The sequence below is a fragment of the Grampus griseus genome (genome assembly GCF_964374135.1).
Source record: "Grampus griseus genome assembly, chromosome: 2".
In the NCBI taxonomy this organism is placed as follows: Eukaryota; Metazoa; Chordata; class Mammalia; order Artiodactyla; family Delphinidae; genus Grampus; species Grampus griseus.
Window position 1 is genome coordinate 29,233,811 of NC_139018.1, and position 15,156 is coordinate 29,248,966.

The following is a 15,156-nucleotide window of genomic DNA, read 5'->3' on the forward strand; positions in this document are numbered from 1 at the left end:
CGCAGGCTCAGCGGCCATGGCTCACGGGCCCAGCCGCTCCGCCGCATGTGGGATCTTCCTGGACCGGGGCACAAACCCGTGTCCCCTGCATTGGCAGGCAGACTCTCAACCACTGTGCCACCAGGGAAGCCCTGTAATAACTTTTAATGGAGTATAATCTGTAAAAATAACGAATCACTATGCTGTATACCTGAAACTAATATAATACTGTAAATTAACTATACTTTGATTAAAAAAAATTATCAACAGAGTCAACAGTTAACATTTAAACTTTAAAGCAGCGATATTTTCAATGGAGGAATTTTGATGTATTTCTTATATAAACAATAAATTAATTGATAAATAATTGATAATAAATTGATAAAATAATTGATAAATCAAATTCAATAAAACTGAAAATCAGATATTCAGTTAAGTGACCTATGTACACATATTTTAACTGTACAGAGAAAACAGGTTGTCTAAATTACATAACCATTTGATAAAAGAATATTCTGAGGTTTCAATAAGTATTATTGAATCTGAGGTTTCAATAAGTATTATTGAATCTGAGGTTTCAATAAGTATTGCTATGCTATGTTTATTTTACTTGGTTCATTAATAAGTTAACACTTATATGTCAGTCCATTAATATTATGCAGAATTCATATAGAACTATATAAATATTAGTCATTATTACTCATGTACAGCTTATTAATATGAGAGAGAGAAACAGAACCTGATTTTTAATTAATTAAATAATTAATTTCTTTGGCCACGCCATGTGGCATGCAGGATCTGAGTTCCCCGACGAGGGGTCGAACCCGTGCCCCGTGCAGTGGAAGCGTGGAGTCTTAACCACTAGACCGCCAGGGAAGTCCCCACAACTAGATTTTTATAATCTATTACACAAGATAAAAAAAATTATGGTAATTTTATGTCATGAGTATATTGGGGAAAATACTATACAAGCCAAAGAGTCTGGGGTTTTAAAAAATAGAATGGAGAAGCATGATAAATTGTCAGGTAATTTTTAACCAAAAGTGAAATTATTTTGAGGTAGATACACCCATATGCTTTATGCTTTCAATGAACTTTACTGTTTAATGACAGGAGTTACTTAATCAACAACTTTCCCAAACATATCTCTTAATCAGAAAAGACCAAATCAAACCTTAAAGAAAAAGGAGAAAAGAAAAGCTCCAAATCAAGAATATTATTTTGTCTTCTTTTTTAAAAAAAAACTCCCCCACACGCCTCCCAGATCCAGTTGTTCCAATTATCTCACTCTAAGCTATCAAAATCTAGTTGTTACTAATGTTAACATTAGAATCTATGTTAATTTTGTCTTGTGGTTCCATTTTGATCACTCAAGGTGATCTGTGATTGTTAATTCTTTGAAGAAAAAATTTCTTAAAAATTCTCTCTTTCTTTAAAACAATTTTATAAAATGTTACAATTTGGGAAAAGGTCAAAAGAGTGGCTTTACATCACTAAAGCTGGTATTCCTTTGACATTTAAATATTCTAAATTGACTATCCGAATACAACAAATTTAATATCTGGTGTTCCTCCATAAAAACCTCCCGTAACATTTTTTAAAAATTTTATTTATTTATTCATTTATTTAATTTTTGGCTGCATTGGGTCTTCGCTGCTGCACGTGGGCTTTCTCTAGTTGCAGTGAGCGGGGTCTACTCTTTGTTGCGGGGCGCAGGCTTCTCACTGTGGTGGCTTCTCTTGTTGCAGAGTACAGGTTCTAGGCACGCAGGCTTCAGTAGTTGTGGCACACGGGCTTCAGTAGTTGTGGCTTGCGGGCTCTAGAGCACAGGCTCAGTAGTTGTGGTGCACGGGCTTAGTTGCTCTGCGGCATGTGGGATCTTCCCGGATCAGGGCTCGAACCCGTGTCCCCTGCATTGGCAGGCAGATTCTTAACCACTGCGCCACCAGGGAAGCCCCTCCCCTAACATTTTATTCTAAAACTTTTCAAACACACAGTGAACCACTGCCCAGATACCACCAAAATTCTACCATTCACATTTTGCTGTACTTGCTTTGCAACACGTCTATCCATCTCTCCACCCATTAGCCCATTTTAATACATATCAAAGTAAACTGAAGACACCTGTACATTTCCCTCTAAGTACTTCAACTTTAGCAAAATATTCTAAAAGGAGTCCTTACTCTAGTTCATCTGCAAAAAAAAAAAATAATAAGCAGAAATGAATCTTCCCACCTGCATCCCAGCCCATCACAAGTCTTAGCTTTAGAAATAATCCAAGTTATAAAACTAAAAAGTATATAAAATATTACAAAACAGAAAAACTTTAAAGAGTGGGAGATGTACACTGGTATTCCATACTGAGCTCCAAATTAAGGGTTAGACTAAATATTATGTACAAGAAATCCTCCACTTTCTTAAGAAATGCTTTTTACCTTGTTTTATGGGGGAAAGGGCAAGGGAACATGGAAATGTTTTTTATTTTAAAAAAAAACAGCATTTTTCTGAATACAAAGTAACATATGCTTATAACATATAGAAAATATAGAAACACTAAAAGAAAAAACAATTCCCACTGACCAATGAGAACCAAAGTTGACATTAACATTTCCTTTCAGACATGTTTTCTGTCTGCATATGCAAAGACCTTAAAAAAAAATTATAATCAGGTAATAGAAAATCTTACATTCTGCTTTTTAAATTAATTTTTTATTAAAGACAAATTCTCATCCCACCAAATATTTTTTTAAAATATGATTTTTAAATAACTAAATAATAGTCTACTTACATGCATGAACCCACAATTTAACTTTTCCCTTATGCATGGAATTTGTGGGGTTTTCCTTCTTTTTCCAATTATATTTTATGCTAGGAGTAATATCTAGTATGCAAATATTTTCCAGTATTTTTAACTCTTTGGGATAAATCATGAAAGCAAAATACAGAACCAAAGTGTACAAACATTTTCTAATTACTGACTATTGATACATACTGGCTTAGTGACTCCACAAAAAAGGCCTGATTAACCTTCACCAAGTCAATAAGTTAAATATGTTAATTTGTTATTTTAATATATATATTTTTTGCTAGTGAGAAAACACACATACACCTCTCTCTCCCTCTCTCTTCCTCTCCCTCTCCTGGCCATCTATATTTCCTTCATAATTTCTCTGCTTGGATTTTTTAAATTTCTTATTAGGATGTTCATAATTTTAATTATTTGTAACTGCTCTTCATATGGTAAAAATATTAGCACTCTGCCTGTAATAATGGTTGTAAATTGTCTTCTTATTTAGGTTAATCACTAATGTTATGATTTTCTGAATTATTACCTAAATTCAAAGCCTCTTCTGATGATGACTAAATAACACCTTCCCTTTTTCTAGAACATCAGGTGGTAAAACAGGCCTTTCTCATATTGCCACAATCCCTAGTTCAGCTTTCCTGTGCTAAAGGCTCTGAAAGAAAAGAGCCCCTGCTTCAGTACAGAACAGCAAGGATCTCCTCTAAACACTGAACTATCTAGGCCAGAAATCATGTGACTTTAGTAAGCTATACAGTTTCATCTATAACAAATGATATATAATAATTAACTGCCTTTTCCATTTCTTCCTTTTTGAGGTTTGTTTGGTCTTTTAGCTTCTTGTGCTTCTCAAAGACATTGCACAATCAACCACTGACACACAAATCCTCAGGGCTTATTTCCAAACAGGTCCTGGCAAGTTTCTGAATTTCTGACTCAAAAGCTCCTTTTATTTTTATACTAGGAGTCAAAATCAACAACTTGTTTCTATAGAATTGGCTGTGTTTGCTAAGACTTGAATATTAAAAAGCAAAAGAAAACAACACAAAAATGAATGGGTGAACGTGGAAATCCAGCTAAGTATAAACCTTTTAGATTGTCTAATATGAAGCATTAACTAAAATATGCACAAAACTGACCAAAAATACATCAGGATAAGTTCTAGTTCTACCTACCGAATACAACTACAAAACCTGGATCGAATGCGTGCAGCTGCCAGTAGGCTGGGGAGTCAGAAGTACCAGGAAGCCAGCGATGAGTTTACCACTCTTTCCCTCCAGTACTACCCTCCTCCACCTGAACTCAACACAACCCAAGTGGACATTAGCAAGACTATGAGCTCCAGGAGAAGCCCTCTAAGTTCCTGCTAGCAAAGCAGAAAGAGGTCTCCTAACACCAAAGAAGAATGCAAAACCCCAGGTGACTCCCAATAACATGTGAGGAACAAAAGTAGCATATAATCCAGATACAAGTCACAAAGAAAGTCCAATAAAGCAGAGAAATGGAACTGGCAGGTAAACACTTATATGTAAACAAATATATATAGTGGAAAAAATAAGATAAAGTAATTGAGACATGAGCATATTTAAGCAGGGAGAGGAGTATGCTTCTCAACATGGGTTTACATCATTTGCTCTTTGGCTCTCTGAGTGTTGATGACTGCCTGTCGCCATCACACACATCTTTTGTCTTCAATCTCTAGATTCTGATGTCAGACTGCAAATGGTCATCACTTAGGTTAATACTTCCACCCACTCAACAAACAAGGTTAAACTCTGTATAATTTTAGAGTTTGTGAACACTGAAAAAGTATTCCATCTTATTAATAATCAACTAAATGCAAATTAAGACATTTTTGCTTTGCCTATGAGGGTTAGCACATATTTTTTTAAAAAAAATTAAACGCTGGTGAAGGTGGGGTAAGACAGCCTCTTTCACTACCAGTGTTAAGTACAAATTGATACTATCATCTTGAAAACAAAATTCTGCATAGCAAGACAGTTAAAAATATGCAGATAATTTGCTCCAGAAATTTTGTGCCTAGGATTTTACCCTAAGGAAATAATTTGAAAAACAGAAAAGTTCTATGCATAAAGACATTCATTGCTTTTTAGAAGAGCAAAAATCTGGAAACAACTTAAATGTCCAAATTAGGGGAAGTGAATTACAATACACTTATTGAGTCAAATATTATGTAACCATTAGACATATTTGCTAAGAATTTATAATATGGAAAAATGCTTATGCCAAAGTAAAAGTTAAAAAAGGACACATACTGATTATGCATTTGATTTTAACCATGTTAAAGAATATACAGAAGTAAATACTAAAAAGAGAGTAGAATTCAATATTTGAAAAGTTAATATTTCTTTTATTTGAGAATGAGCCTAAAAGTTCATGACCTGTAATAATCTGTCCTTTTTCTGAGGCATGAATCTGAAACACGTGCCAGGTAGCTGAAATTCACAAGCAAGTCACTTAGGTAGAGAGTGAGGTAGGGGACCAGAGGCTGGGCGGGCTGGGCCTGTGTCTTTCCTGCACAACCTCCCCTGCCTTTGTTTCCCAAGTAAAGAATTTGTGTTCCTGCAGAAGAGAGAGAGGGAATGGACACCTACGAATTTAGAACCGGGAATTCGGCCAGTCATCAATGAGTTTAACAACAGCAGCTGAAGGTGGCTTTGCTGTTCTGTACTCAAGTTGAGAATCTGAATTTTTGTAGTTATAAGTTATTTTATGGAGACAATTATATGCTACAGTGCTATCTGTCAATGAGGGAATTCACAAAGGTTCAGGATATATCCTTCTGGAATGTCAAGTATACAGCAAATCAAAACGTTAAAACCATTTAGAGTGTGATATTATATGAAAACATTTGTTTTTCATTTATGCCTTTTTGTATTTTTTAAATGTTCCACAGATGAGGGGGGAAACTAAAAATTAACTTAGTTCTAGAATATAAGACCTTTTTCCTTACTAGACCAAGTAAGGTGACAACAAAATCCAACCATGAAAAGAAGATGGTGGAAAGCAAAGCTCTGTGTCTCATGCTCACCTTATAGCACCTGTATTTATATAGAACCACCAGGAGAATAGTCATGATGACAATGACGCTGATCATGATAGCAGCATTCAGAATTGAGTGCAGGGCTCTCTGCCCCACAGTCTCGGTGTCTTCTGTGAATGGCGTATAGATTCTAAAATAAAACACAAAAGCCCCAGGTAAGTGTTAATGGAGATTCCAAACTACATGCTCTCCAACACCAGTTTTGTTTCCGATTCAACTGATATAAGTCACGTTTTTCCATCTCATCAATCTAACCAAGAGTTTTTAACCTAATAAAAATAGCTATATGCTAAAATAAGTCCTTCAAAATAAAAGGAGATAGGTAAAATATGGAGGTGGACCTATGTGAGCCAGACACTGGCTCCATCTAGTGGATGCTTTATACCAAAATAATTACCTCATCAAATGTTCTTTCTCCACAGCTTATTAGTGATTTGTTAAAGTACCAGATTCTGATAACCAATGAGAATCTACTACACAGCACAGAGAACTCTATACTCAGTGCTCTGTGGTGACCTAAATGGGAAGGAAATCCGAAAAAGAGGGGATATATGTATATGTATAGCTGATTCACTTTGCTGTACAGCAGAAACCAACACAACATTGTAAAGCAACTATACTCCGAAAACATTAAAAAAAAAAAAAAGGTACCAGATTCTGCCATAAACTACCTAGGCTACAAGTGGTTGTCAGAGGAAGGTAGAATGGCTGATAATTATCCTTCATCTGTACGGTGACTGCAACTGAAGCTGTCTGGAGATAATGTCACATATCCAGCTTGCCCTTGCTTCTCATTCACATAAAAACACTTTTATCCCAGGTACCAATGTTCCCAGTAGAAGACTTTATTTCTGCCTCCCCTACAGTTATGTGTGGCCATGAGAATAAGTAATGGCCAATGAGTTATAGGCAGATGTGTTGTGTGGAACTTCTAAGGGAGGAGTTAGTTCTGCTGAGAGTCACGTCTCATGTCCTTTTCTCCCCCACTCCTTCCTGCTGTCTGAATGAAGGCTGGGGCTCCAGTGCCGATACTGGACCCCGAAATAACCTAGAGGGTAGAAGCCAAAAAAGAAGGGACAAAGGAGCCTCAGTCCTTGATGAAGAGAAGCCACTACACAATCTGAACTACTACCTCTGCACTACTCTGTGGGAGACAGAGAAAATGTGTGCATCATTCAAACCAGATGTCTTGATTTTCTTTCTTTTGGCCGCACCACACGGCTTGCAGGATCTTAGTTCCCCAACCAGGGATCGAAGCCGGGCCCCAGCAGTTCCCTAACCACAGGGAATTCCCTGTTTTGATTTTCTATAATGGGCTCAGCAAACTTTCTGTAAAAAACTAGAGAGTAAATATTTTAAGCTTTGTGTGTCATATGGTCTCTGTTGCAACCACTCAACTCTGCCACTGTAGTCTGAAAGCAGCCATAGACAATATATAAACGAATGGACATGGCAGCGTTCCAATAAAACTTCATTTACAAAAGGAGGTGGCAGGCAGATCTGGCCTGTGGGGCATAGCTTGCTAACCCCTGTTCTTTAATATGCAGCCAAACCTAACTCTAACTTACAGAGATAATATTCCCCAACCTCTTTTGGTTATTGTTTCCAATCCCTGTCCTTCACTCACTGTCTTACCCTTGCTCCCAAAAGGTTAAAAGCTTGGCTTTCAGAACCCCACAGAGTTTTCCAGACACTCGCCAATTTCAAAATTCATTTAAAACTTTTTGAGCCCCACAAAAGTCCTAGAGACAGAACTAGGTGACATCTGAATCAAAGCATTTTTCTTGGAGACAAAGGGTCGACACCAACGGCACCAGAGAAATCTACATGACAGTTCCACAAACAGTGCCAGCCTGCATTGCTTCTTCATCCTTTCATTGAACAACTTTTTTTTTTTGCTGAGCATTTATTACATACCTCACCCTGGAAATAAAGTTTCCTCACAGGCCTCATAGTACAGAAGGAAACCAAGCATTAAATAATGAAAATAAATAAATACTTGCATATCGTAACAAGTGAAAAAAGAACAGGTTGCTATGAGAAAGGATACCAGGAAGGACCTAATTCTGTTAGGAGGATCAGGGAAGTTATCTTTTAGGATTTAACATTTAAGCCAAGATGAGAAGGATGATAGGAATTAATCCACCAAAGTTAGAAAAGGAAAAGAACATTCCAGGGAGAAGAACAATGGGCCCCGTGGTCCTGAGGTGGTAAAATCACTACTCAACTGTTCAATTCCAAATAAGTTCAACCCTATCTAGGGACACCACATGAAAAATATAATTCTGCAGCTTTCATTTTCTCTACTTAAAGCATCATCTGCTTTTGGCCATCAGAGAGGATGGACTCCCTAGCCTTCATGTCCCTTCAGTGCAGAGGCCTTCAAGGTGGTGATGACACGCTATGAAGGACAGTACGCTGGCCTTGAGCATAATGATACACAATACTCATACGTACAGCTGCCCATCCTTCCGGGTATAAAAGCTGACTGATTTGATGGTGGCCACGACCACCACCATACAGAGAGTCACGGGGACAAAGAGCATGATCACATGTTTGGCGCCATATTTCAACGTCAGCTCCTCATCTTCCTCTTCCTCTTGTTCCACCACCTGCTGTGAGTTACCGGGGGCTCGGCCATTGGATAACGACTCAGAGTTGCCATGCCTCCGCCTCTCGCTGCCGTGCTCATGCCGCTCTCTACTGTCATTCTAAAAGCACAAGAGAGACTTGTTCAGTAAATTAGACTCCCAGTAGAATCAAGGTGCTCTGCATCAAAAACAGAAACTTTAATGATTAGACCCGAGATTATCAACAGGCCCCTTATTACATGAGTTCCAAAAACCTGAGGCAAGAAAGAATCAATTTACAAGAAGTATGCAGTTTAAAAGCCAAGATTATTTACCACTGTCCACTGAAGGAACCCAGGTCCTCCCTTTCACCTGGCTCATGGCTTACCTCATTCTCACCTTCCATTCTCAACCTAATACAATTGTACTCATCCTTTGAGGTCTGACTTAAAAACGACACCTGCATGAAGCCTTCTTTACTTGCTGCAGCTGCAAGCAGAGTACGCTCACCTTTTTCAAAATTGTGAAGTGCTTTCTACCTGTGGTTTCATATCAGTTATACAAGGAACTATCTCACCTTCATTATTTTTTTAATATATATATTTATTTATTTACTTTTGGCTGCATTGGGTCTTTGTTGCTGCACGCAAGCTTTCTCTAGTTGCGGTGAGCGGGGGCTACTCTTCGTTGCGGTGTGTGGGCTTCTCATGGCGGTGGCATCTCTTGTTGCAGAGCACGGGCTCTAGATGCGCGGGTTTCAGTAGTTGTGGCATGCGGGCTCAGCAGCGGTGACTCGCGGGCTCTGGAGTGCAGGCTAAGTAGCTGTGGTGCATGGGTTTAGTTGCTTAGTCGCTCCGCGGCATGTGGGGTCTTCCCGAACCAGGGCTCAAACCCATGTCCCCTGCACTGGTAGGCAGATTCTTAACCACTGCACCACCAGGGAAGTCCCTCACCTTCATTATTAATAAGCCTTAAAAATCCTTGAAGTGATTTATGAGGGATCTCTCGGTATTATTTCTTACCATCTACAGTTATCTCAAAAAAATATTCAATTAAAAAATACCTTTACAGAGAGAAACTACGACTTAATTCTGATGCCCTCCCACCCTGTCCCCACCCCATTCCCATCTTGCCCTGTATAGAGGAAGAGAACAATAAATATGTGATGAATAAAGGAATGGAAGTAGAACTTCCTTAGATTCTACTTTCCTCTTAAGCTAACCACCACTTTGTTACTTATAAATCCTTATCCTGGGTTTATCCTTTCCTATTCTTCAAGTTCAGTTTCCTTTTTGGTATTACTGTATCTAAAACTCACTTTTTGTAAAGGGTAGGATGAATCCCAAGAGCACTAACAACAACAGCAAAATAAAAATAATAAGACAAAAGGAGAAAAATAACAGAGAAGTAAATAAAACAGGAGATGGGAGTAGACTGATAGTCACTGTTGCTGATAAGATAAAATCAGCTCGGTTAAGACAGGGTTCTCTGAGGAAGCTCATGTGAGAACATGCCACTCTTGTACCTCATTTCTGACTAGAGTTTAACCAAGTATCACTACAGAGGAATACTATTATTCAATAAAAATACATAACATGCTTAATAATAGCTTAAAATTATTACAAGGTACTACGGATTGTGATATGTCCTTTTTTTTTTTTTTTTTTGGCTGCACTGCACGGCTTGCAGGATCATAGTTCCCCGACCAGGGACTGAACCCGTGCCCTTGGCTGTGAGAGTGCAGAGTCTCAACCACCAGGCCACCAGGGGAGCCCTGAGGTGTGTTTTACATTTAATTCTCATCATCACCACTTTACAGGCAAGGCTAGTAAGTGTTACAGAAATGGTTTGAACCTAGGTGTAACAGACTGCAGAAATCAAGTTTTTAACGCCCTCTCAATTTGCCATTCACAAGACAACATGGAAGCTCTGCACACTCAATGTGGGCTTTCTCTTTCCTTTGACTTTCAATTTATTCATTCCACAAGTAATCGGAATTCTATATTCCAGGTATTCTGCTGTGGCAATACTGAAATTAAAAAGATCTAGGTGCTGTCCTTAAGTAGCTCATGAGATAGTTTTAACATAGGAGAAATGTTATACTAGAGATGTGAACAAAGTGCTACAGGACTGATTAATTTTGTATGATCAAGAAAGGCAACATATGGTGGGAATGTAAATTGGTACAGCCACTATGGAAAACAGTCTGGAGGTTCCTTGAAAAACTAAAAATAGAGTTGCCATATGATCCAGCAATCCCACTCCTGGGCATATATCCAGACAAAACTCTAATTTGAAAAGATACATGCACCCCAATGTTCACAGCAGCACTGTTTACTAACCAAGATACGGATGCAACCTAAATGTCCATCAACAAATGAATGGATAAAGAAGATGCGGCATATACATATATGCAACACACACACACACAATGGAATATTACTCAGCCATAAAAAAGAATGAAATAATGCCATTTGCAGCAACATGGATGGACCTAGAGATTATCATGCAAAGTGAAGTAAATCAGAAAGAGAAAGACAAGTATCATATGATCTCACTTATAGGCAGAATCTAAAATATGATACAAATGAACATATTTACAAAACAGAAACAAACCCACAGACATAGAAAACAAACTTATGGTTACCAAAGGAGAAAGGGGGTGGAGGAGGGATAAATTAGATGTTTGGGATTAGTAGATACAAACTACGATAAATAAAACAGATAAACAACAAAGCCCTACTGTATAGCACAGGGAACTATATTCAATACCCTGTAATAAACCACAATGGAAAATAATCTGAAAAAGAAAAAAAAAATATATATATATGTATAACAATCACTTTGCTATACACCTGAAACTAACACAACATTGTAAATCAACTATATGTCAATAAAAAATTAAGAATAAAATAAAATAAAAAAGAAACACAACATAAAAGATATAATTCTTGAGCAGAAAGTGAATGGGCTCCTGGCAGAGACAACATGTAGAGTGGCACAGGCCTATGCAGAAAATCAGTGAGTACTCCTGAGGGGGCTGGAGGATAGGGTGGTCAGGGCTGATGGCAGGAAAGGAAGGTTAGGAACAGGTTGTAAAGAACCCTGTTTGCCATGCCAGGGACTTCAACCTTTGTCCTGTAGGAAACAGAGTCATAAAAATTGTTAAGGTTGAGGAAGTGACACATCAGATTATGTTTCATTTTCAAGAAACTTGACTGAGTGACGATGGAAAATAGGAGAGGTATGAGAAGAATATTTCAGAAGTGGAATTGACAGGGCTTTGTGGCAAATTACATGTGAATGGTCAGGAAGGAGTCAAGGATGACTCTGGAGGTTTAGGCATAAGGGACTAGGAAGGTGGTGATGGCATTGATAGATATAGGGAACACAAGAAGATGAGCAGGCTAGAGGAGAGGAGAGAGATTTTAGTTAGGGAGATAGGTGAATCTGAAGTACCTACAACCAGGCAGGAAACTCCAAAGGCAGTTAATAAGAATTTCAAGCTCAGAAGAGAGTTGGGGGAAGTCATTAGTTTCCATTGCTATGCAAGTGGATGAAATCTCAGGGAGAAAGTATAGATGGACATGTTGGTCATTAATGTACTACAACAGCTGTGGAAGGAAAAATACAGAGTGGGATGACGACCAACGAGAGAAGCAGCAGGTTATTCATAAATCATAATGGACTGGGGATTGAATGGAAACTGAGAAATTAGAGGCAATCATTCCTTGAAGTAAAACAAAAACAAAAACAAAAAAAGTGACAACAGAAGGGATTCAAATTTGAAAAAGTTATTTTAGAGACTTAAGCATACTTGTCAGGTCAAAGTATAGAATTAGGATTAGAGTAAAAGGGTGATGATACAAGACAGAGAGACGATAATTAATGAAACAGGGTAAGGGATAAATGGCGGATAAGAGAAGGAGAGAGAAAAGTTGGCCTTACAAAGGCACTGGTGCCCTCTGCCTCAGTCTGACCTCATGGAGAAAACATTTATGAAGACTCAAGCCCTATGAGGAGCGGAAAGGAAACTACTGCAAAGCACAAAAGATAGAAATATGTATACCACTCACCAAGAAAGATAATTTTTGCCGAACACAAGTCACTAAAGTTCAGTAGGAAGGAAATGGTTATGAGGAAGGTGGGATCTGGAAAACACGGGTATAGTGTGATTGATAGCTGAGGAGCAGGAGGGTTGAGGGAATTCATACTTCTATTTTCTTAGAAGGAGGTGACTACGTCATACGCTAAGAATGTTATGTTTGTGACTAATATTCAGCAATACAATTACGACCAACTTGATGGGCTGATTAATGTTCAATATAAACTAAAATGCAAGTAATAACAGCTCCCTTTATAGAGTATTTACAAAGCATTTATATAATTTAGTATTATATAATTGATATAAAGTACTTATATAATTTACAAAGCACTCTCACGTCATCTTATTTATTCTTTTCATATATTGGGAGGTTTTGGCAGATGAACACTAAAGCAACTGGTCCAAAATCTCACAGCCAGAAAACAGCAGAGGCAGGAATCAAATCCAAGTCTCTTGCTTCAAAACCTGAGTTCTTGCTATGGCACCACAGCTGTCCTACCAGCCTACGTGAGCTGTAACTGGGTGAGCCTAGCATGAAAGCGGCAATCATAAAATGCCTGTTTATGGTACTCTACTGGATGTTCCGGTTTATGATGAACATTAGCGAGCCCCACCCTGCCCTGCCCCTGGAGCTGATACGGGGATACTAGAGCACTGTTTCCCTCTCTCTCTCTCTCTCTCTCTCACATACACACACACACCCCTTCATCTTTATAGTAATACTTCAGATACTGTTTTAAAAACTAACCATATTATTGTCTTTTAAAGTATAATTTATTTATTTAAACAGGTAAAACATACATACGGTTCTAAAGCCAGGAAGTATACAGTAAAAAACCTCCCACTTAACTATCTACTTAGTTTCCTAATCCCCCAGGTTACCACTGTCACTGTTCTCGGCAAATCTTTTTAAAGTTTCCTTATGCATATACAAGCAAATACAAATATATATTCTCATTCCCCTTGTCCACACAAATGGTAGCACAATAAATGCACTGTCCTGTACTTTGCTTTCTTTTTTGAACTATGTATCTTAGAGAGTTTTTTACACATCAGTAAAGAATATCCTTATTCTCTAAAAAAAATTTTTTTTTAGCCAGCTGTATAGTTAGTATATGACTATATCATAATTTAATAGGCCAATCCTCTAATGATGGACATTAAACTTGTTTCCAACTTTTTGCTGTTCCAAACACTGCTGCAATGAATGCCCCCTGTAAGTTACTTCACGTGTATGGGGGCATATTTGCAGGATAAATTCCCTGAAGTAAAAGTAAAAGTACGGGGTCAAAGTATACACACATTTGAAATCCTGATTTATACTGCCAAATAGCCCTCTTTATGGGTTGTACCAGTTTAAAGTCTAAGCAATGCAGGAGAGTGCCTGTTTCAACAAGCCCTTGTCAACATAGTAAGCTATGAGAGGCCTGAATTTATACCAGTTTGATAGGTATTAAAATATGGGATCTCAGTGTAATTTTAACTTTTACGTCTCTTATTATTAGAAAAGATGAGGTTTTTTTTTTTTTTTGCGGTATGCAGGCCTCTCACTGTTGTGGCTTCTCCCGCTGCAGAGCACAGGCTCAGCGGCCATGGCTCACAGGCCCAGCCGCTCCGCAACATGTGGGATCCTCCCGGAATGGGGCACAAACCCGTGTCCCCTGCATCGGCAGGTGGACTCTCAACCACTGCGCCACCAGGGAAGCCCTGAGTATTTTTTTTTAATGAACTAAGTATTCATATCCTTTGTCATCTTTCTATTTGGCTTATGGTACTTTGTTTTAATTAAAACTTATTAATTTAAAAAAGTGAATGTACAAGGATATAGCAGTCAACAAGTCTGCCCTCATGAAATGATTTCAAGCAGGGGAAGACAGATAATAAACAAGATAATTACAGACTGGAACAGTACTATAATAGGGTGATGTGATAAATACATAGAATGGGACTACTTTCAAGTAATGTGACCAGAGAATATCTTTCTGAGGAAGTGACATTTGAGCTGAGACCTGAAGGATGAAAAGATGTGAAAGGGCTTTGGTACTGTAAAGGATTAACTCAGCAGGTCAGGGGTGTCCAAACCCTGCACACACCAAAGAAAGATCTGGTCTGCTTCCTAGGAGATAACCTCTAAGCCCTTGGAATAGGCTACCTGTTAAGAGTGTTTCTGTTTACATGAGGCCTTGGGTCACATTATTAACAATGTGATCCATGGTGGGAATTTTGGGCTACATGGTATCTGCTTGACCTTAGAAGGGGCTACAGAACTATGTTCAGACATGTCTACATGACCAACCCCCAATAAAACTCCTGGACACCAAGGCTCAAGTATGCTTCCCTGGTGAGCAATACTCCGTGCATGTTGTCTCACACTGTTCCTGGGAGAATTAAACACTGTTCGCATGACTCCATTGGGAGAGGACAACTGGAAGCTTGGGCCTGGTGTCTCCTGGATCCTTGCCCTTTGTGCCTTTTTCTGTAGCTAACTTTAATCTTTGCCTTTTCACTGTAATAAATTGTAACAGTGAGTATAACGGCTTTTCTGAGATCTGTGGGTCCTTCTACTACCTGATCACTGAACCTGAGCATGGTCTTGAAGAACCCCAAATATATGTGTACACTGAAAACTATAAAA

General features: G+C 38.3%; 1 protein-coding gene across 2 annotated transcripts in view; it reads right to left on the reverse strand.

The window, feature by feature from the left end:
* PSEN1 (presenilin 1) overlaps positions 1-15,156 on the reverse strand; it is a 75,033-nt gene that overhangs the window by 34,303 nt on the left and 25,574 nt on the right. For both annotated transcript variants that reach the window (XM_082647231.1, XM_082647230.1), the window contains exons 4-5: positions 8,304-8,557; positions 5,835-5,976 (exon numbers count right to left, since the gene is read on the reverse strand). In XM_082647231.1, the coding sequence (XP_082503357.1) occupies positions 5,835-5,976; positions 8,304-8,557 (396 nt within the window). The remainder of the gene's footprint in view (positions 1-5,834; positions 5,977-8,303; positions 8,558-15,156) is intronic.